This window comes from Chrysemys picta, chromosome 25 (assembly GCF_011386835.1).
Source record: "Chrysemys picta bellii isolate R12L10 chromosome 25, ASM1138683v2, whole genome shotgun sequence".
Lineage (NCBI taxonomy): Eukaryota > Metazoa > Chordata > Testudines > Emydidae > Chrysemys > Chrysemys picta.
The window spans coordinates 15,481,176-15,503,182 of NC_088815.1; the positions used below are offsets into that span (position 1 = coordinate 15,481,176).

The following is a 22,007-nucleotide window of genomic DNA, read 5'->3' on the forward strand; positions in this document are numbered from 1 at the left end:
TTGTAGTCTAGATAGGTGAGGTAGAAATGCAGGGGGGCAGCGAGCCAAGCGGTGAGCAATGACGTGGGGCACACCTCGAACCACTGTGGTTTTTCTTTTATCAGATTTTTAGTTTGTGAAAGGGATTCTGAGCCCTCCCTTTGCTGAGGAGTTGATGGGCTTTGTGAAGTGAGTTTCTGGGGCACTCTCCCCTGCGCTCCACTTCCCTTTTAGAAGGATCCTGTGGTTCAGCTCCGAGGCAGGGAGGGAGAGCAGAGCTGGCGGGCTGCAGATAAAGCTGTTGTGTCATTGCTTGATAGCCTATCTACACAGGTGACCTTTGTGTCCCCTTTGGGGCCTTGTGGAAGAGGCCCTCACATCCCCCTTTGTTAGCTAATACATAGGTTAGGGGCATTGCACGTCATTGTACCCAGCATGGGGGCAGGTATGGTAACTGAATGTGTTGTGCTCTTCCCCCAGTGCTGTTCCCTTCTGCTCACTCGTGTCAAGGTGTATATCCCACAATACCCTGCACAGCACAACTCAGCACTTGGTATAGGCAGATCTGGAATGTCAGAAACCAGACCATGTGACTGTCCTGCCCTCAGCTTGGGAGGTATCTTCCCAGCCCCTAGCACTTGGACTGTGGTGTCCGGTGAAGGAGATAAGGGAAGGTGCAGAACAAGTTAACGAACAAATAGGTTGGATCTTAAGTGACACACACACTGTTTTTTAACTTGTACACAGCCCTACTAAAAAATAGGATGAATATGAATGCGTACTTCCGGCAATACCCTCTGTGTAAGGTGAACTACAGGCTGCAAAAAACAGGTTCATGGAGGCGCTCTTTTGTATTGTGCTGTTTTGCCTTTAGACAATAAATTGGCTGAGCTTGGTTATTTGGTCACTTGCAGTTTGATATTAAAATGTTTCAAGTGTAGTCAAAATCTGGCTATTCTTCTAGCAATACCCTACTTAGCGTTCCTAATTCAGGGGCTGGGGGCCCCAGTTACAGAACAGACACCGAGGCCTATATCCTTGCACTGTTAGGAGGGGCATCATCTTAATCGAAATGAAGTCTGGTTGCATTTCTAAGGTTCTGTTGATAGTTTTATAAGGGTTTAATGTTATAAGCACGTTACATTTATGACGGTGTGTTGTAGATGGTAATAGAACAACCTATTATAACCTGGAACAATTAACTATTTCTTGCAATGTCTATTAATCAAACTTTTTATAAGTTAATATAAAGTGACTCAAAAGTAATGGGCACCTCTTTCCCCTTCCATCCCGCAGTGGTGGGGGAGTTCACTCCCCAGCTCCTCTCATGAGAAACTTACAAATTGCTGGCCTGTGCCCTCCCAGATCTGCAACACCCAAGCTGCTAGGATACACGCTGCAGTACCTGCCCTTGCCTAACCCTAACCTCATGAAGGAAGGAGGACTTATAGCTATCTCCCACTTAAAGGAGATGTTTTGCTTTTTTACTGGAGTTACCCTGCTCAGAACAGCTTTCCAATTTTAGATTGAGGGTGGGTTGAGGAATAGAGCTGGTCCACACAATCCAGGACCAGCACCGTTTGCTGTAACCTGGCAACAACAAATCCAAGTGCCTTTTTAAGGGAGGAGGAAAGATCTTCCTGATGAAGAAACTTAATTGGACGGTAAAAGTATTAGGCTCATCAGTGACTGTCCATCCAGCAAAGGAATCAAACTTCAGTGCTTACTGTTAACTAGCATCAATATGGTTTGCATTTTGGGGCTGTCTGACCCACTCTATCTGTGATGTGTGTTATGATAGAACTGGAGAACTATTAACTTCGGTAATTGTATCTTCCTTTTCCTTGCAGACAAACCCTAATTACAGCCAAGAAAAAAATCGCTGCGAATACCTCCACAACAAACTGGCTCATATAAAAAAACTGATAGCAGAGTATGACCAACAGCAGTTTTAGTCTTGGCACCAATATCTGGACTGGGTAGTGCAAAAAAGATTCACTTGGATGTTACAGTTTCCTTTTATACAACAAAAAAAAGTAAATTCCTTTCAGAGCCAAGCAGGAAGTCCTCGTGGTTGGAAGAACTTGGAGATGATGATGACGCGGAGTCTGTCACGCTAGTGTCTGAGCCAAGTAGTGAAACCAGTGCCTGGCGTCGTCCTCTCCAGTTTTACCCTCTCTGAATGTTGGAAAGGAAAATAAAGGAAAATCTGCTTCTTTGAAGCCAGCTTTTGACACTTAAGGGAAAACTCACCTAAAGTGCATAAAACTCCCAAAGGTAAAGAATCCATTGTTTTCACGGATAAAGTTTGGAATGAAGTTTAGTTATCGCTGGCCCAGTTCTTGCCATGTTGCATATTCTGTTCTGCAGATGGCGAGGAACTGGAATGCTGCTAAGTTACCTCCTTCTCTGGCACGTGCGATGTTCATATGCAAGCTGTCTGCGCTACAGGGCACCATGTTAAATACTCCATTTCCCAGAGCTCTCGCTGTTTGTTCCTGTTTGTCATCTTCTCCAGTTTGTGCTCTCCTTGAGGTGGCTGTGTCAGCAGGAGAGAAACTGCCCAGGAATCTGCACCGAATGCTTTGTCCGATGCAGACTTTTGGATTCTTCGTATATGAAATCTCTTATCCAGCTTGTGCATTTGGAAACTATCGGCGTAAACTTTGCCATGGCTCCTCCCGTGTGCACAATTCAGTCAGCCTGCATTATACTTCATATACCAAGGCCAGGGAGACTGAGACCTGTCTGTCTTTGACTTTTATAGTTTTATACCAAGACAGCCAATTTTATTAATTGCTAATGAGACTGTGGTCTATTTTTCTATATATATATATATGTGTGTGTGTATATATATATATATATATATACAAAGAAGCATCTTTTCTAAAACTGTGCCTCCCTTTTCCTTTTAGGCCAAGTGTTTCAGAACCTTCCCTGTCTTATAACTGCAGTATTACTAATGCTCATTGGATAATTACCCAGAGAAGTTATTTTGTTGTTTGTAATGGGATAAAAAAGGATTTGGTGGGGTGGGGGAGGGCGATGCTTTCTTGTTCTGTGTTCTGCACATTTCCAAAGAAGCAGCAGCAGAGAATCAAACGCTCAGAACAGGAACCGGAAGAGAAATTTGAGAGAAGTAAGGTAGCATGTCCAGTGCGGGTCACTTACACTCTTGTGCTTTGTCCAACCCTTTCCTCTGGATTTTTGGACTTGAAGGGAATACTTTAGAACATGGCCGAGGCGTGAGGAACTCAGCAAAAAGCACAAAGGTGCCCTTTAGCTCTGTGGTTTTTACCTTTTAATCCTGCCAGCCTGTGTGATTTTACTCACTCCCGCTTCCATTTTATCTTCCAAACAGCAGTGGTTTTATTTTGTTCCCAGTAGTGGCTCCTTGCATCAGGAGAATGTGATCCTCTTTGAGAGAGTAAAATGGCAGAGTCAGATCATCAGGAATGAGGAGGGGGGACTAGTTCTTCTCGGACTAGGTTCTGGTTTGTGTTTTGCTGCCCAAGAAAATGTGCGTCCATCTGAAATAATTCCATTCTAGCTGGACTCTATTGCTGCTAGTTTAATAGGCTTGTGCTCCAAAACCTCTCACCATTTATCGTCTTAAAAGGCCCTTGTTCAAGGTGTAGATAGTTTTAAAGTGTCAGAGTTTCTCTTTCCTGCCTAGTCCTCCAACACCAGTGGGATCACTGATGCTACCCTAGTTTGCTCCGGCAGGGATCTGACTTAGTGCTAATGGGAGCCATTTGCATATACCGCTATGTCAGGTCTGGTACAGGGGTTCTGCAGCTATGATCCATGACTAGCCAGTGGCCAGTTACAATTTGCAGACTAGCAGTAAAGGGTTAGTAAGAAGCTGGGAGGGCAAGGAGGCTCTCACAGAGGTCTGCAGAATGACTTGGTGGAAGAACCCAGTGTTTGTGGGAGTGAAGTCCTACAAACAGCTGAAGTTTTAAGGAAAATGTTGGTGTCTGCTTCCCCTACCCAGAGAGCAGACTAACGCTCCATGGGGGAGGAGAGCAGGGGAAGGTTATTCTTGTCTCGTGGACATAAGTAGCAATCTTCAGAACATCTCATGCCCCATTGGGGCTTCCAGTGGATAGGGAAAGCTAAAAAATATGGATGATTTAAAGTGAAAAGCTTTTGTCAAATGAGTTTTCTCTTGATGTTACATGCATAAGTTCCCCCTCACCCCCAACAGCAAGTGGTGGTTTCATGAGAATATCAGAAACAAAGGACGTCCATTTTTCCTTATGAGAGCTCAAATCCTGCTAAAAACATAGGCGATCTGAAACAGCTTTGATCCGACAGACTTTCTGTGGCTGAGAGTCGCATCAAGATCTATTTTATTAGAGCATCAGTGATCTGTTTTGTTCCAGCTGTGGTTAATGTGGGGGGTTACGTTGCTCTGCTATTGGGCTCCCTTTTCACCTTGTTTGTGTACTTCTTATTGTGGTCAGCAGAGATCTCCGGGCATGTTGTGAGGATTCACAATGCAAGGCCCGAAAAGCAAGTGAGTATTGCTGTAGGCAGCTTTGCTAGCCGGCAGTTGTGGGAATCCAGCATTTTCTGGTGGCAGCTTAAATCTGTGTAAAGCCTCTGCCAGAAGGCCGCATCATGACGATGCAAGCAGTTGGGCTTTAAAGAGTTTTTTCGTCAGTGGCTTTCAGATTGGTGGTCTAATCTGTAGCACAAACTACATTTATCAGCCAACGTGTTTTTTAGCAAAAGAAACGCAAAGTATGCTTCCTCTTGAAAACGCAAGGAACCACAAAACTCCAAATGGCAGAAAAGGGCATCAGTTATGAACCAAGATAAATAAATTCTTCCATGGAAACACGTCTCATTCTGATCCTTAATATTTTGAAAGGGTTTTTTGGATTTTTTTTTTTTTGAGAGAAGTAGAGATGGATCTCAGTCTTTATACATCTGCTATAAAATATTTTTGCAAACAGTTGTATACAAAGATGTATTATGTACATTTACATGTATATTCTGGAACTTCTAGAATTGGAATATAAAGCTGAAAAAATATTTAATGACTATCCAAACTGTGAGACCCAATTAGCTTAACAACTTTCTGCTTCACTTTTCTTTTGGTCTGTGTTATGTAGTCAAATCTGCCTTTTTTTTTTTCCTTCTCTTTTTTCTTTTCTTTTTAGAGAGTATGAAGCTAGGCAAATCTTGTGCTTTTTGGGTTAATAGAAACCAGTTCTAGATGATTAAGTATGATCTAACTTATTGATACTGTGTTTTACTTTGTAATATTGTACTGTGGATAAAACTCTATTGAGCCATGGAGTTGGAGTTTACAAAGAGCTTTTCACTTTGCCAAAATGTTACGATTTAAAGGCAGCGTACTCTTCAGCTTTCCTAATCTTTTCTTAAAGAGCTAGTGTCTTTTTGTACACTAAAAAGCTGAATGCTGATTTTGCAACATATAATAAATTCACTGTATTGGAAAACAAGCACAAGGTTGTATATTTCTTTTCAGAGTTTCATTCTGAGGGTAAATGGCTGGCATGGGGTTTAACCCCCCAATAAAGAATGAACCCGAATGTTTGAAATATTGTGCTAAAATTCTGTATTCCAAAACGTAAGGAGTTATCGTTGCAGTAGGGAGAGGAACAAAGGCACAGGGTATGGTCTGACACTGATCAGGTTCCGATGGGGTACATCCCAGGGCTAGCGTTCAGCCTGTCACCGTCAAAGGACTTGGTAACTTTCACCCAGGAAACATCATTGCCGATGCAGAACAATGTAGCTTTCAGTGAAGTTTTGATCTCGCTGTTCCTGTGTGACGGAGGCTCAGAAAACTCCCTCACGATTTGAATTCAGGATCAGCTGCCCTGTGTCCTTGGCGCTTTAGGATCAGGTTTGCTCTAATTGGCTCTGATTTATCCCCTTTCTCTCCCCTGGTGGTTCTTAATCCAAAGCCTCGTCTGTCTGCAGTGCCTAGGTACTTACCTGTGCTCCATCGCTCTCAGCCCCCTTCTGGGTAAAGTGTGGGCAAGGTGCTCTCTGAAGTGGACTAATCCTAATCTCAGAATGTTCTCGCTGGGGGATTAATAGTTATTTTTGTTAGCCCTCCCTACTTGCCTACGTCTGTTCAGGGGATGGAAGGGCTGCGAAAATAGAGACCTGTGACCCTGTGGAAAATGTTACGAACGGCCGACCTCCTCTGCAAGAGGGAGCTGGATGTCCATGTTCCAGTGCTGCTCATGGACAGGCATTAACCTGCGTTCTGCTTGCCTGACCTCCGTGTGTACCGCACATTTGGATCCAAACGGGCTTAGTGAGGTGTATGACAATGTTCAGCCACCAGGGGGCAGTGCAAGGGTTCTCAAACCTTTGTACTGGTGACCCCATTCACACAGCAAGCCTGGGTGCGACCCCCCCCTTATCAATTAAAAACACTTCTTTTCTATTTAGCACCATTATAAATGCTGGAGGCGAAGCAGGGTTTGGGGTGGAGGCTGACAGCTCGTGACCCCCTGAGGGTCCTGACCCCCAGTTTGAGAACCAGTGGGGCAGTGCTCTCCATGGCCTCGGCATGGCCTGGGTTGCTTTGTTTAGGACACATGACGGTGTGTTGGATTCCCACTGACTCTGGGAAAATTCTCTTTGGCAGCTGCAACCATGGGCACCTTCCCAGCCTCAAGCCCAGTGGTGTGGAGAGCTTGAACTGGGGAGACGGATCAGGGAGTCCCCTAGTGGCTGCAGCCCTTGAGGGGAGGGTGGAAGGGGATCCCTTGGTTTGAGGCCGGCTTGTGAGGGAGCGCCTGGAAGAACAGCAGAATCTTAACTGAAAACACACCAGGTGGGATTAGGAACAGCCTGTACCACACGCAGTGCTGGGGGAGGGAGAATCCGCCTGTACCTTAGCGGTCACATGGGACTCCATCTCCTGTTCCACGAACAGAGCAGAGCACCTGACCCAGGCTGCCTTTGCGGCCCTTGTGTAGGCCTCCGCAATCCAGGAACGTTTGCTCAGCTGTTGGGCGGGAGCCGGGGTTGGTGCACCCTCGGTCGGTACCGATTCACGGCACGGGTGGAGCAGGCAGTGCTGCTGGAGACCCCGCTCCACACAGAGCACTTGGTGTCCCTGCTTGCTTTGGGGCATTTTCACGAGACTTGGCTGGGGGTTGGCTCTGCCCATTCCCCTGCCGTGGGCATGTGCCGCAGTCAGAGACGTGATCCCTGTCGATACGGTGGCAGAGCCCTCAGAAGGAGCTGAGAAAAGTAAGAATTTAAAACTTGGCTAGTGGAAATTTCCGGCAGGCTCCCCAGTGCCCCACCCAGGCTGCTTAAACTGAAATCCTCATTTGCATCGTATTGTCTAGAAACCTGACTCTGGCAGGCTGAAAGTTTAATGTGCAAATGAGACCTGTGCGCTGCATATTTAAACACGGCACATGCCTTAAAGGGGCCGTTACCAAGTTCTTGTGGGAAACTCTAAGCTGTGGCAATACTTCAAAAGGTGGATTTTTGTCCCCTTAAGACTTCTGCTCTTTGCCTCCGTCTCTGACTTCCTGCGGGAACCTATGACTTGCAATGCCTGCTGGGGAGAGTAGGGGTGAAGCAGCAGGGAGTGTCACTGCTCAGGCTGAAATGCCTTGGCGCAGGTGAAGGGGCTGGGGACTCGGAGGTTGCAGGGCTGGCTGAGATCGTGGTGGAAGAACGGACCCCCAAAGCAGTCCAGCTCGTGGAGTCCTAGTTTCTAACGTGAGACACCAAACGTGCGTGTCCATTTATTTCCGATACTTGAAAAGAGAGTAAATGAGGGATACTGGGAATCCTCCAGCACTGAGAGCACAGGCTGGGTGGGCAAATCCTGTCTAACACAGGAATGAAATGAGAACGAGTGACTGGTCAGTATCCAAACCCATTCCTAAAACAGCCTCTGTTCTTCCCTTAATAGCTGCTGTCTGTTCTGTGACCACGGGCTGTACTGAGGGGGAGAGGGACGCAAGTGTCCATAGGTAGTGGGTGGCTTTTTTTTTTTTTTTTTTTAAAGGCCAAAGGGGACCATCCACAGGACTCCTGGGTCCAGTTAGTGTCAACAACTCAAGAAGGATGTCGATTAAACTGACGGGGTCAGAGAAGAGCCATGAGAATGATGAAAGGGTTGGAAAACCTGCCTTAGAATGACAGACTCAAGGAACTCAATCTATTTCGTTTGACACAGAGAAGGTTAAGGACTGACTTGATCACAGTTTAGAATGACTTATCTAGGGAACAAACACTTGATAATGGGGGCCCTTCGGTCTAGGAGGTAAAGGTCTAACGAGAGCCAATGGCTGCAAGTTAAAGCAATTCAAACTTGACATAAGGTGCAAACTTGCAAAGGAGGGTAACTAATTACTGGAACAATTTACTGAGAGTAGGGGTGAGTTTTCCAGCCCTGGCAACAAATCAAGACTGGATACTTTCATCAAAGATCTGCCCTAGTGCAAATGAAGTATTTCAGACCAGGCCTGTGTTATGCTTGAGGTCAGACGAGATGATCTGTGGTCCCTTCTGGCTTTATTTATCATCTAGTCCAGTGGTTCCCAAATGGGGGTTCGCCGGAAAAATTTCACTAAGGGCGGACAGAGGACCCCGGGCATTGGAGACAGCAGGTGGGACCCTGTTGCAAGGCAGACACCCCGAGCCCCAGGGAGAGCGGGGCCGGGCAGTTGGGGCCGGCAGCCCGAGCCCTGCCCCTGTCAGTGGGGGAGCCAGCAGCCCAACCTACAGCGCTCCCCACGCAGGGCTGGCAGCCCGAGCCCCAGAGGAAGTGGGGCCGGGCAGTTGGGGCTGGCAGCCCGAGCCCCGCCCCCGTCAGCAGGGGAGCCGGCAGCCCGGACCCCAGCACTCCAAGCCCCAGGGAGAGCGGGGCCGGGCAGTTGGGCATCCATCACACTGAGGAAATTTAAACTTAAATCTCTGGAAATATTCACTTTTAGGAGGGGGTTCACGAGATTTCACAATTTAGTGAAAGGGGTTCGTGGGCTGTTAAAGTTTGGGAACCACTGATCTAGTCTGACAACACAAGCCCCAGAATGTCACCCAGAGATTCTGTATCTGTCTCTATGCGGGACTAGTGCAGTTCTATTTAGGCCAGGATCCTGTCTGTCTAAATAGCAAATGCTTCAGAGGAAGGTGCAGGAAATCACGTAATGCAATAACCTGCCTATAACAAAGGCTTCTGCATAACCTCCTTACGATGGCTGGCGACGTAGGCGCATGAGGGTTTATATCCCTTACACATGTAGCTGCAGTAGAGACTGCATGGGTTGTTGTGATCCATATGTGCACAGGTCAATTCTTCGGAATCCTGCTAAGCTCTTGATCTCATGTGGCAGGGAGTTCCATAGTTTAATGACATGTTCTGTTACAAATGTTTTCATTTTTAAATTTCTTTCAATCTCATTGAATTTCCTTTCATCTTTTTATCAGAGGAGATACAGGCGTGCCAGATCTCTCTTCTCTGTTCTAGTCCTTGTTTTGTGTGTTTCTATCATGTTCTCTTCACTGTCTGTGTCCTGCTTTCCAATTTCTTTCACATGGAAGTCTCCCACCGCCAGTGTGTGGAGCAGCTGATCCCAAAGTCCTGTTCTATCTCCTCCCCTTGTTCCCAGCACCTGTGCAGGGGCTGCCTGAGACTCTAGCAAGCACTGAACCCGGGGAAGACAAACAATACCTAGCAACGCTGATGAAGACAGCTTACCCTTTGGACAGAAGCTACTTCTTGGTTGCCAAAATGGAATGTGTGTGTAAATAGCACTAAATTGCTTCTTTCCTGTCACTTCTAGGCAATTCTGAGTCCATAAACTGCTGTCAGATTGTGTTCCAGGCGGGATCAAGAAGTGAATCGATTAGCAGACTGCTTGGAGCGTTAGCAGGGCTGCATGAGAGAAAAGGGCCAGTGGAAATTTACCGGCTGCTTCCTCTCTGCCACGCCCAGCATTGCCACAGAAGCTTCCCTCTTATCGGAACCTAATTGTCTGGAAACTTGACTCTCCTGTCCATTCGCTGCACGTTTCATGTGTGATCACTCATTGGCTCTCAGCCTGCGTGCTCCCAAACCCCAGCTCTCTATGGGGGTGGCCAGAAGCCAGGGATGGGCTAACAGGTGCAATGGATCTGGGCTAGTTCTGGTGCAGGACTCACTTCTGGCCAACCTCTCCCAGGGAGTTCTGTGCTGGTCACTCGGGGTAAGCGGGGGTCAACTTACGGTACCTCAAGCACAAGCTGCTGCTTCCCTCGCTCTGACATGAGCGGGATGTTGCCAACTGTGAGGCAGACAGCGACCAGGTTCAGCTGTGGGAGCTAACAAAGGTGGTTCCCTCGGGGTAGCCTTAAGGTGGAAGAATTCAAAACCTACCCTCGCAAAAGCCCAAGGCAGCAGGTGCCTGTTGCAGGCAGAAAGCCGGGGCTATGGAAGTGTGACTGTTTGCCTCCCGGGGTCCCCAGAGCTCCTTGCAGCAGCCTCCTGCTTTGCATGATGTCACCGAGTTGCTGCGTAAGGCGGATGCTGCTCTGTCCTACCTCAGCTGGGAGTGGGACGATAAACACAGTAGATGGAGACGTGCTCGGGCAGGCTACGGGAGCCCCTTCCCTCAGGCTCCAGGCCACCCTCACTAGTGACTACACAGGGGTGCTTTGGGGGATGCCTTTCTCAGGGCTTTTCTAGCTGCATGGTCAGGTGACCAGAATTGTTTCCAGGCTGGAGTAGTTACTCAGGAATAAAATCACTTTGATTCGGGAATAGCAGCTACAGGCGGAGCTAGTTCAGAATAGTTTATTACCCCAGCGATTCTAGTCCATTTCCCTGGGCAGACCTGGCCAGAGCTGCTCTCCAGCCAGGCAGGCTCTCAAGGCGAGATCGGACCGTAGGACTTTCCCCAGATCCATTGTAATAAACATTCAAGGATGCTCTTGAGCCTGGTCTCTGTGGCTTTTCCTGGGAGTTCTCCCTTCTGCCCGCTGCAGGCCTTGGTTCTGGTATCTGCAACACCCTCAGCCTTGGGTCAGGGGCCTGCTGCTAAGAGGGGCAGTAGCAGTCGAAGGAGACCCAGAGCTTGTGTGCAGCCAGGCAGGGTGTGACTCTACAGGGCCCCGTTGTGACACACACGAACGTCCCATAAAGGCCAACCCTGAGCAAAACCCAGCTGCTCCTGTATCTGTTTGCTTCAAAACGCTTCCGGCCTCCCTGGGTTCTGCCCGCCAGCCCTCGGGTGCCTCCCCTCGCGGGGTGCAGGGCACTTGTCTCCGTAAGCAGCTTCTGTTGATATGCCAAGATGACAGCAAGGGTCCCCATCTCAGTCTGGCTCTGACCGGGTTACAGCCCTGCAAAACAGGGCAGCAGCGGGGCTGGGGGTTAGGCCCTAGAGCACTGCTAATGGGACCAGGTGCCTTTCCTCCAGCTAGGCCTTCGCTGCCTCCCTCGGCTCACGCAGCAGGAAAACGGCTCCGTGCGGCGGAACGGCCTGCAGCCGAGTGGTCAGGGCTCCTTGCACAAGCCTGGGGCAGCTCTCACTTTTCACCAGGGGGGGGCTTCTCATGGTGGTTTCTAAGTGCTGCTATTGGCGAGGTCACGTTGGTCTCCGTGGACAGGGGCCGGGGGTGACGCTTTGCCAGAAGGCAGCGCGTGCTGGTGCTGGTGTTCAGAAGAGGGCTAGGGAAGCGGGCGATGCTGCTGGCCTCGCCACGATGCTGGAAAAGCAGAAGCCAGGGAGCCCCTGCTCACGTGCTGCTCCGGCAAGGAGGGGGGAGCCGGCGCGGCGGGACAGGAACAATGGGGGAAGTCATGGGAGGGGGTAAAAAGGGGAAGCAGTGGAAAAGTACCAGCTCCAGGCCCCCTGGCCAGGACTTTCAGAGCCAAGATCCTGGTACAAAGCCATGGTTTTGTTTCAATCCCTTGCTGAGGCTCTGGAATTCCAGCGCTCAGGCCGTTCTGTCCTTCATCTGCCCACCAGCGCCAGCATTGTGCAGCGGGGGCCAGCGGCCCGGGCTTCCTCGGTGGGGCTGCAGCTTCTCCAGGCCCCTTTCCCTCGTTTACTGCTCACGCGTGGGATGCTTTCCTCCCAGGGACACGGAGCCGACCCGCGAGCAGCAGGATCTCTCCCAGGAGCGCTGGCCTGGGAAGCTGCTGGGGATGCTAGAGAAGCAAACGGGCGGGAGCAAAAGGCAGAAGACCAGGGGCTGTTGAGGTGAAAGGGGTCTGCACTGAGCTGATAAATCTCTGCCCAGGCTTCCTACGCCCGGCCTCCCCCCGCTACTGTGGGACTTGTTGTGGCCGGTGCTCATAGCCCAGGGCTGCCCAAGGGGTCACTGTCGCGGGGCGCTGCCCCCTTTTCCAGCATCCCAACCTCTCCCTCAGAACGCGCTCGGAGCGCTGCAGGGGCTGCTGGGTGGCAGGGTTTTGCTGAGTGCAACATGGCCACCAGCCTGGTGTTCTCACGGCACAAGCCAGGCCGGTGTGAGTCAGGGTTTGCAAAGCACTTTGGGACACCAAAGTCAGGCTGAAAGGTGCTTGGGGGAGGACAAACGGCCACATTCCGCTCTACTGACGGTGAGGCCTGTTCCTATCAGGGCAAAACTTGGCCCCTTTCTCCGCTCCCCCTGCTTGTTCTCTCGTGCATGGTGCTCGCTAGCAGCCGAGCTCCTGTGCTCTGACCTCTCTACGTTCATTAACCCCTGGCTGCTGCCAGGTGCCCACGGTCACCCCAACAGCCCCCCATGCAGGCGCTGGACGCTGGGCCAGCTGCGAGCTTCCTCCCTCCATTCCCAGCGCTCACAACTGGTTAAGGACGTTTCTTTCTGATGAGCCAGGCTGGTCTGAGCACATCTGGCAGGGAGCGTGAGGGACGCCCCCCAGGGTGGGGAGTATCAATGATCATTAATGCTGTTGCCGGTTGGCCTCTCTCCTAACGTAGCAGCCAGGCGCAGTGCAAGGAAGGACACACACTTCACCCCCTGCCTTGCTCCAGTGGCTGGAGGAGCTGGTGAGGTCAGGCAGTGCCCAGCACCCCCTGGACCAGAATGGATCTCAGAGGGGGAACCGGCAGAGACTCACGGGTGGGGGGGAATGGGAGGAAGGCAGCAGCCCCTCTGCCTGCTCTCCAGGTCCAGCTGCCCATGGCCTCAGGCACCACTGCTGTGAGGTGTAGACCACACACCAATGGGTCTAGCTGTGTGCACAGTCCAGCAGCCGGCTCGTGTGTGTGTGTTGGGGGGGGGGGGGGGGAGTCCATCAGTACTGCTGCCTCTGTTCCCAGCTCCACGAAGGGACGGGGATCTAGACACTGTAGGTTTGGGATCGCTGCAGGCCCAGCACTGCTCCCCCTACCAATACTCTGCTGTGGGCTGGAGCCAGGGGCCTGCTGGCCACCCCTAAGCTCTTTCCCAGACCTGGCCCTGTGGCGCACGCATGGCTTGCAAACTCTGCATTTGCCTTTCCTGAAACGGGGGGGAGATTTTTTGCACAACCTCCTCCCCCCCCCCCCCCCCCCCGCGCGCGCAGCAGGTGGAGTTTGGGAGGTGAGGAGGGAACTGGGGCTTTGTCTGATACGCAACTCGACCCTCCCCTGAAAAAAACAAGCGTTAGGATGATCCCCCTCCCTGCCCTGTGCCTAGCTGAGCTCCCCCCCTCGGCACCGGCTGTGAGGGGTGATCGCCCGGTGCAAACAGCGATGCCCTCCAGGGGAAGAGCAGCAGGACAGTGGGTCCCAGGGGGTGCTGGGCACTGCCCCTCCCCCATGTGGCAGTGCCTGGGGGCTGCCAGGCTCACATCCCTCGAGGGCTGTGCGTGTGTGGACAAGGTGGGCCGGTGCCGGCAGCTGCTGGGCATGGGGTGGAGTGCCCACCTCCGGGGGCAAAACCCAGGGCATTATGGGCGAAGCCTGAGCCCATCACACGGCCCAGCTGGCAGCATGTTTTGCCTGGATGTGTTTCAGCACATGCCACAGCGGTTAATTGCTGGGGACTCCAGGACCATCCTGGAGGGTTGGCACCCGGGCAGCTGCCTCAGAAAAGGGGCGATCCTGGGAAAGCCTGTGAGTGCTGCGTGGGGCAGGTCCCCCAGACACTGCCACATGGGGGGGGCAGAGGGTGCTGGGGCCAGGCAGTCCTGGGGGGCACTGGCTACAGGCAAGCCAGGGGGGCTATCGGGGTGCCAGGTGCAGGGGGGTCACTAGGCACAGGCGGATCCGGGGGGGCAGAGGTACCGGCTCTGTGCAGTCTGGGGGGGCACTGGCTACAGGCAGGCGGGCCGGGGGGGGGGCTATGGGGTTGCCAGGTGCAGGCACCTGTTGGGTGCAGGGGGGGTTGCCAGGCACAGGGGGAGCGGGGGGGGGGGCAGAGGTACCGGCTCTGTGCAGTCCGGGGGGGCACTGGCTACAGGCAGGCGGGGGGGGGGCTATGGGGTTGCCAGGTGCAGGCACCTGTTGGGTGCAGGGGGGGTTGCCAGGCACAGGGGGAGCGGGGGGGGGGGCAGAGGTACCGGCTCTGTGCAGTCTGGGGGCGGGCACTGGCTACAGGCAGGCCTGGGGGGGGGTCGGGGGGGGCACGTGTCCCGCCCAGGCGAGTGGGGGAATCCGCAGCGGATGGAAATTTACGGCGGGGCGGAGCCGCGGGGGGGGCGGGTCCTGGATCCGATTAAGCCGCCGCATGCCCGGGGGTCCGCAGCAGAGCCGAGCCGAGCCGAGCCAGGTGAGCTGGGGCTGCGGGCGGGTCCCGGTGCCCTGTCGGGGCGCTCGGGACGGGGGGAGCCTCCGGCTCTGGGTCCCATGGCGGGTCGGGGGGGGCGTGTATTTCCCGGGCTGGGAGCTGCCCCCCCTCCCGGCCCGAGCGCTCCCGGCCGCGGCCACCGGGACCCCCCCGGGCCCGAGCGTGCGCTGGGGGTGCTCCGCCCCGCGGGTTGGGGGGCACTGGGGGGCTGGGATCTGCCCGGGCCGGGCCCCTGTTCTCCGTGGGGTGGCGCCTCCCCTCCGGCCCCGCCCCCCCGTGCCGGGGCCCCGCCCCGCGGAGCTGCTGCCCCATGGCAGGGCTGGCTGTGGGGGCGGGGAGGGACCGGCGGGAGAGCCCCATAACCGAGCCCTCTCCGTGGGCCCCGATTAGCCTCGCGGCCCGACCGTGCTCCCCGTGATTCAAATGGGGGAAACTGAGGCACGGGGCGGGTGAGTCGGTGAGCTCTGGGCAGCGAAGATCGCGGGGCGTCGTGCCTAGGCCGGCCCCTGTCAGAGCAGCTGGGGGAGCACTTCCCCCCCCCCATCTTGGCCCCCCATCTCCTGCCCTGCCTGTGGTGTGCTGTAGGTCATGCCACTAACTGTCGGGGGGCGGTGGGAGGAGAAGGGGGTCTGGGCTGGAGGGGAGGGGGGGGCATGTTTCATTGGGGAGCGGGGGTGGAAATGGGCCGTAGCCGGGCTGCACTGGGCTTGTGCTCCTGTCCCTGGGTTATTTTGGCTTGTGTAGCTCCGCTGGGGGCCTGGGCTGGGCGCTGGTGGGGCTGCCCCGCCCCTTTCCACCGGGCACCAGCAAAGCAACCCAATGCCTCCCTGCCCTCGTGAGCCCAAAGCACCTGTTGGAATAAGCCAAACTTCTAGGCCTGTTACTGTCTGGCAATGAGCCTGGCCTGGCGCGGAGCCTGACCCAAGCCACCCCGACCCACATCCCGCAGCCTCACAGAAACCCAGGCACTTCGCGCTCCTCTTTGTGGCGCGCCTGGGTCGCTGGCGGGCTCCTCCTGCCTGCACACTGGAAGCTAGGATACCTCTGTTCTAGCTCTCACCACCTGGGTGGTGGTAGGGGGATAAGCCTCTTCACTGCTATGTGCCTCGGTTTCCCTGCCTGTAAAATGGGGATTATGCCCCTCCTCAGCAAAGGCCTCTGGGAGAGGAAGAGCCAGTCTGGGGCAGGGGGACACACTGGCCCAGGGGACAGCTGGCAGGAAGGGAGGGACTGCTGGCCTAGCAGACAGCTGGGAGTATCCTGGTCGCAGGGGCAGTGGGTGTTGAATGATTTGCACCCTGGGTCCTGCCGGGCGTGAGGCCTGACGGGTCTGTAATAATCTGCTTCCTCCACCTCGCAGTTCCAAGAAACATGGCAGAGACGTTCCTCGTTGAGAGCCCTGACGTGACCTACAGCAAGGACTACATTGAGGCCAAGTACACGTACAGCACCGTGCACGTGAGCAGGGAGGATGGCGTCACCAAGGTACCTGCTGTTGGCGGGTCCAGCGTTGGACCGTGGCCCTGTGCCCACTGGAGGGGGAACCGCATTTGTTCGTCTCTATGCACCTGCCCCACTGGTAGGAGTGGCCCAGAGCTCTGCTTGGCCTGGGCTGGACCCAGGCTGTGTGTGAGCTGCCATCAGGCGGGTTCCTCCGCTCGGCCAGGGGAGCGATGGAGCCGAGGGGGCCCTTGGGGACACGTCCTGCCTGTAGCCTGGGGGCGTCTGCGCCATGGGGCCGGGGCTCAAAGTTCTAACATGAAACGGTGCCGCGTTGGGTGTGATCGCATTGCCGTTGGTTTCCCTGGGCTCTGAGGAGCTGGTGGGAGCAGCCCCCCCATTGCAGAGGGGCCCAGCCTTGGGGTGGGCTGGGCAAGTTGTCCTGGTGCATCGGTCGGGTGCTGCTGCCCCGTCCCTGTGCAGAGCCCTGCTGTGCCCCTGCAGCGCCAGCGGATGAGCGTGCCCCACGTGCGTCTTGTCCCACCCCCTTCCTCTCCTTGTGCTGTGTGCGAAGGCTGCGCCCCGGTTCTCACTGCCTGTCTCTGGGGCTCCCAGGTGAAGCCGCAGTCGACCAAGTTCACCTTCCGCACGGAGCGGCAGGTCCCCCGCCTGGGGGTGATGCTGGTGGGCTGGGGCGGCAACAACGGCACCACGGTGACAGCGGCCGTGCTGGCCAACAGGCTGGGCCTCTCCTGGATGACCAAGACCGGACGGAAGGTGAGCGAGTCTCGTCCCCTGGCGTCTGGCGGCGCTTTCCAGGGGACGAGACAGGTGGTCTCTAGCCAGCCCCCCAGGCGGCAGGGCCTGTGACCGGCTGGCTCGTCTCAGACGCCCAGATGCGGCCCCAGCCAGTTGCCCAGAGATGGAGCCTGGGCCCAGGCGAGTGGGTAGATGAGCCAAAGCCCTGCCCCGCTGGGGTGTGGCTGGCGGTGAGGCCTCCGAGCTCCAGGCTGGCCCCTGAGGCTCTCCCAGCCTGGGGGGTGTAGGGCTGTGCTGCGGGGCCGTGTCTGTCCTGGCCACGGCCTGGGAAGTGCTCGTGGCTCCGGTGGTGACGGGAATGTGGCGCTCAGCCCCTGTGCGGGGGGTTCTCCCCAAGCCATGTGGCGTGGTGCGGCTGGGAGCCGAGGGCTGGGCACTCGGACCTTGGGGAGGGGCCCCCGGCTCCCATGTTCTGTGCCCTCCTGGAAGGTCCCCGGGGGTGGGGGAGCTCCCCGGCCTGGGGGCCCCTGGGGCTCAGTGTCACCTTGGTGTTCTCCCTCTTCCCAGTACGCCAACTACTACGGCTCCTTGCTGCAAGCGTCCACCGTCTGCCTGGGAACTGGCCCTACGGGCGACGTCTACGTGCCCTTCCGGGACCTGCTGCCCATGGTGCACCCTAATGACATCGTCTTTGATGGTGAGTGTGCATGCCCTGGGGGCTGTTAGTGGGGGGCGGGATGGTCCGGGGGGAGGCTGTGTGGGCGGGGGGGGCGAAGGGGGGGCTGTGTTGGGAGGAGGGGGGCTGTGTGGGCGGGCGGGGGGCGAAAGGGGGGCTGTGTTGGGAGGAGGGGAGGCTGTGTGGGCGGGGGGTGGCCGAAGGGGGGGCTGTGTTGGGAGGAGGGGAGGCTGTGTGGGCGGGGGGTGGCCGAAGGGGGGGCTGTGTTGGGAGGAGGGGGGGCTGTGTTGGGAGGAGGGGGGGGCTGTGTGGGCGGGGGGGGCGAACGGGGGGCTGTGTTGGGAGGAGGGGGGCTGTGTGGGCGGGCGGGGGGCGAACGGGGGGCTGTGTTGGGAGGAGGGGGGTCTGTGTGGGCGGGGGGGGCTGAAGGGGGGGCTGTGTTGGGAGGAGGGGGGCTGTGTGGGCGGGCGGGGGGCGAAAGGGGGGCTGTGTTGGGAGGAGGGGAGGCTGTGTGGGCGGGCGGGGGGCGAACGGGGGGCTGTGTTGGGAGGAGGGGGGTCTGTGTGGGCGGGGGGGGCTGAAGGGGGGGCTGTGTTGGGAGGAGGGGGGGCTGTGTGGGCGGGCGGGGGGCGAAAGGGGGGCTGTGTTGGGAGGAGGGGGGTCTGTGTGGGCGGGGGGGGCTGAAGGGGGGGCTGTGTTGGGAGGAGGGGGGCTGTGTTGGGAGGAGGGGGGGCTGTGTGGGCGGGCGGGGGGCGAAAGGGGGGCTGTGTTGGGAGGAGGGGAGGCTGTGTGGGCGGGGGCCCAGAGCTCTGACTGGTGTCCCCTCTCCGGTCTCAGGCTGGGATGTCTCCTCCCTGAACTTGGCTGAGGCCATGAGACGGGCCAAGGTCCTCGACTGGCAGCTGCAGGAGCAGCTCTGGCCCCATATGGTGAAGATGAAGCCCCGCCCGTCCATTTACATCCCAGGATTCGTTGCAGACAATCAGGAGGACCGAGCCGACCATGTCCTCCGCGGGACGAAGGCTGAGCAGGTGGGTGGGGTGGGGGATCCCCATCCGCTACATTCCCACGGCTGCGGGGGTGAGCCCCGTGGCTGGGGTGGGGGAGCAGGAGGCCCCAATGCAGGCTTCTGGGCTGGCTTTGACGGGCTGCGGGAGCTGGGCCGGGATTTCGGAGCAGCCTCTGCCTGCAAGACCTGGGACATCGCGGCTCCCAAGGGCAGCCCTGGGCTGTGTGCCAGCATTGGGGAGGCTGGGCCCTGTGCTCCGCAGGGGGGTGCTGGGGGCGCAGTTCTGGCACCTACCCCCCAAGCACCATCCCTGCTGCCCACCGGAGCTGACCCACACTGGGCAGGATCCCTCAAATTGCAGGGGTCTGGGGGGCCCAGCAGCTTCCCTGCTGGTGCCCCGTCCTGGGCTTGTGCTGCCGGGCGCTGACAAGCCCCTCGTGCAGGTGGCACAGATCCGCAGGGACATCCAGGAGTTCAAGGCCACCAGCGGGGTGGACAAGGTCGTGGTCCTGTGGACGGCCAACACCGAGCGCTTCTGCGACGTGCTGCCGGGCGTCAACGACACGGGCGCCAACCTGCTGCAGGCCATCGAGGTGAGAGCCCGTGAGGGGCATGTGGCCTTCCCCCTCCCCCCCCCCCCCCCCCGCCCGCCGGGGGCTGGGCTAGTGGCGGCTGGTCTCGTCGCTGGTGCTCCAGATGCAGCCAGTCTGGGGGGCTGGTTCTGGCTCCTGCCAGGGGCGGGGGAACTGGCTTTGCCCTTCAGTAGGGACACAGCAGTCCTAGAGCTGGGGGGGGGGGAAGAGACTGGGGGAGCTGGGTTTGGGGGCAGTGGCCCCATTGCATGGGGGGGCTGGGTTGAATGGTGGGGATGTGGGGACAGAGCTGACAGTGGCGCCCTGTGATATATTTTCTCTGAGGGCCTGGTGCTCCTACTGGCTGTCTGGGGGTGGGGGCTGCCTGCGCACTGGGGGGTGTGTGTGTGTGTCCTGGGGCTCCCTCCCCCCCCGGGCGCTGCACTGAGCTCTCCCCATCTACTCAGCGAGGCCTCGAGGTGTCTCCCTCCACGCTCTTCGCTGTGGCCAGCATCCTGGAGGGCTGCGCCTACATCAACGGCTCCCCCCAGAACACCTTTGTGCCGGGCGCCGTGGAGCTCGCCCTGCAGCACCACGTCTTCATCTGCGGAGACGACTTCAAGTCTGGCCAGACCAAGCTCAAGTCGGTGCTGGTGGATTTCCTGATCAGCGCCGGCCTCAAGGTGAGGGGGTGCCGGGGGCGCCCGCCGCGGGGCATGCCGGGCTGGTGACGACGCTGGGCTGCCGGGGGTCTAGGCAGGTTCCCCTCCTGGAGTCCAGGGGCTGAGTCCGGCACAGTCACCAGGGAGAGTGAATCTGGCCTCAGCAGAGCCCTTGGGTGGGGTGGGAGGGCTTGTAACCCTCCTGCAGCCGGGTGCAGGCCAGCTCCCCAGGGGGAGGGGCTGCGGGTAGGGACTGAGGCGCATCTGCATAACCCCCAAGGGCTCTGGGGGCTGGAGCATCCCGGGAGTGGGGGCCAGTGGGGGTTCAGCTTGGCCCTTCCCCTTGGAATCCAGACAAACTTGTTCCATGGGGTGGGTGGGGTGGGGGGGGTGCAGAGCCCCCTGCCCTGGCTGGGCCTCCCCGGCAGCCAGGTCTGGGAGGCGGGCAGGGAGACCAGGGCTCCCCCAGCTGCGGCTGTGATCTGTGGGGCTGCTGTGACCCATCTTTGCTCCCCCCTATCCCAGACAGTGTCCATCGTCAGCTACAACCACCTGGGCAACAACGATGGGAAGAACCTGTCGGCCCCGCAGCAGTTCCGCTCCAAGGAGGTCTCCAAGAGCAACGTGGTGGACGACATGGTGCAGTCGAACCCCCTGCTCTATGGGCCCCAGGAGAAGCCCGATCACTGTGTGAGTGCCGGGGGGTGGGGGGAGTGAGGGAGCCCCCCGGAGTTGTACCTGGCTCTGTTGCGGACGGGGTGGGGACAGAAGCTGCCCTGAACCCGCTGCCCAGCGGTGGCTCTGGTCTGGGGCCCAGTATTCAGGTGGCTCTCGGTTGCAGGTGGTGATTAAGTACGTGCCCTACGTGGGTGACAGCAAGCGGGCGCTGGACGAGTACACCTCGGAGATCATGATGGGCGGCACCAACACCATTGTCATACACAACACCTGCGAGGTAGGGCCGGGAATTCCTGTCCCTGGGCACAGGTCAAACCCCGCCTCCCTGCCCTGATGGTATCAGGGAGAAACAGCGGCGGGTGGCGGGGGAGCATTGGCCCCTCTGGCCCTGGGTTGTGCCTCCCTTGGGGAGAGGGAGCTGGGCCTTGCCCCCCCCCCCCCACCCACTGACTCTGCCCCACCCCCAGGACTCCCTGCTGGCCAGCCCCATCATCCTGGACCTGGCCATCCTGACCGAGCTCTGCCAACGTATCACCTTCTGCACCGAGAGCGACCCCGACTTCCAGGGCTTCCACAGCGTCCTGTCCATCCTGGGCTTCCTGTGCAAGGCGCCCCTGGTGCCTGAGGGCTCCCCTGTCGTCAACGCCCTCTTCCGGCAGAGAAGCTGCATCGAGAACATCCTGAGGTACCCCCGGCTCTCTCCTCCCCCCCGCCCCCCCACTCCTGGGGTGCCGGCTCTATCCCCGTCTCCAGCTCCCCACTCTCCTCCATGCCTGGGGTGCCCGCTCCCTTCGCCAACCCAAGTGCCCAGGCCCCTTCGGGAGCAGCCTGGGCCCTTGACTGAACCTGGCAGGGGTGGGGCGAGTTGCATTAGCCCCTGTGGGACCTGGTACTGAGATCCCCTCAGGGACCTGGTGGTGCCCAGTCTGTGGGGTGTCCAGCTGGCTGCAAAGGCCTCTGCCCCCTCCCCCCTGACATGCTGCTCTCTCTCTGATCCTGCCCGCAGGGCCTGTGTGGGGCTGCCCCCCCAGAACCACATGCTGCTGGAGCACAAGATGCAGCGGCCGTGTCCGAGTCTGAAGCGAGCGCGTCTGGCCGAGTGCCCAGTCTCCCTCAAGAGGGCAGCTGCCCACGTGAACGGCTACCTGTGCCCAGGCAGTAATGGGCATGGCACTTCGCAAGCCCAGCTGCAAATTGACAACTAGGGCCCTGCCCCATGGCCACAACGCCCCCCAGCTCCCAGGGGAGTCTGGGCTGAGACATGGGGGGGGCAGAACTGCCGCTGCTGGAGAGGGGACCATGGTCAGCCTGAAGGGGGACAGGAGCCGTGGTCCATCCGGGGACTGTATTTTGTAGGGGGATTCTTAGTTTGAATTAATTTGGGGGCACAGGAGGACCCCCCCCTCCCCCAGCCACCCAGGCCCCACTGCCAGTAACTGGAAGCTGGGAATGTTTGTTTTTTTTAAATAAAAAGTGGGAGCATGTCTGTCTCTGTTGATCCCTCTGCG

General features: G+C 57.2%; 2 protein-coding genes across 4 annotated transcripts in view; both read left to right on the forward strand.

Annotated features, from left to right (window-relative positions):
- The window catches only part of ELL (elongation factor for RNA polymerase II), an 82,743-nt gene extending 77,287 nt beyond the window's left edge, over nt 1-5,456 (forward strand). The window contains exon 12 of the mRNA XM_005278996.5: nt 1,830-5,456. Within this exon, the coding sequence (XP_005279053.1) occupies nt 1,830-1,934 (105 nt within the window). The 3' untranslated portion in view covers nt 1,935-5,456. The remainder of the gene's footprint in view (nt 1-1,829) is intronic.
- Nucleotides 5,457-14,551: 9,095 nt separating this feature from the next.
- On the forward strand, nt 14,552-21,985 carry ISYNA1 (inositol-3-phosphate synthase 1). Of its 3 annotated transcripts, none has more exons than XM_065578123.1 (11): nt 14,552-14,685; nt 16,064-16,188; nt 16,759-16,920; nt 17,470-17,599; nt 18,416-18,609; nt 19,031-19,180; nt 19,627-19,842; nt 20,347-20,511; nt 20,663-20,776; nt 20,967-21,184; nt 21,506-21,985. In XM_065578123.1, exons 1-11 carry the CDS (start codon nt 14,580-14,582, stop codon nt 21,702-21,704), a joined length of 1,779 nt encoding a protein of 592 aa, XP_065434195.1. In that variant the 5' UTR covers nt 14,552-14,579; the 3' UTR covers nt 21,705-21,985. The 3 variants fall into 3 exon arrangements, with proteins under 3 accessions (XP_065434195.1, XP_005279055.2, XP_065434196.1); XM_005278998.5 differs by lacking the exon at nt 14,552-14,685 and adding an exon at nt 14,985-15,152; XM_065578124.1 differs by lacking the exon at nt 14,552-14,685 and adding an exon at nt 14,990-15,284.
- Nucleotides 21,986-22,007: the final 22 nt, after the last annotated feature.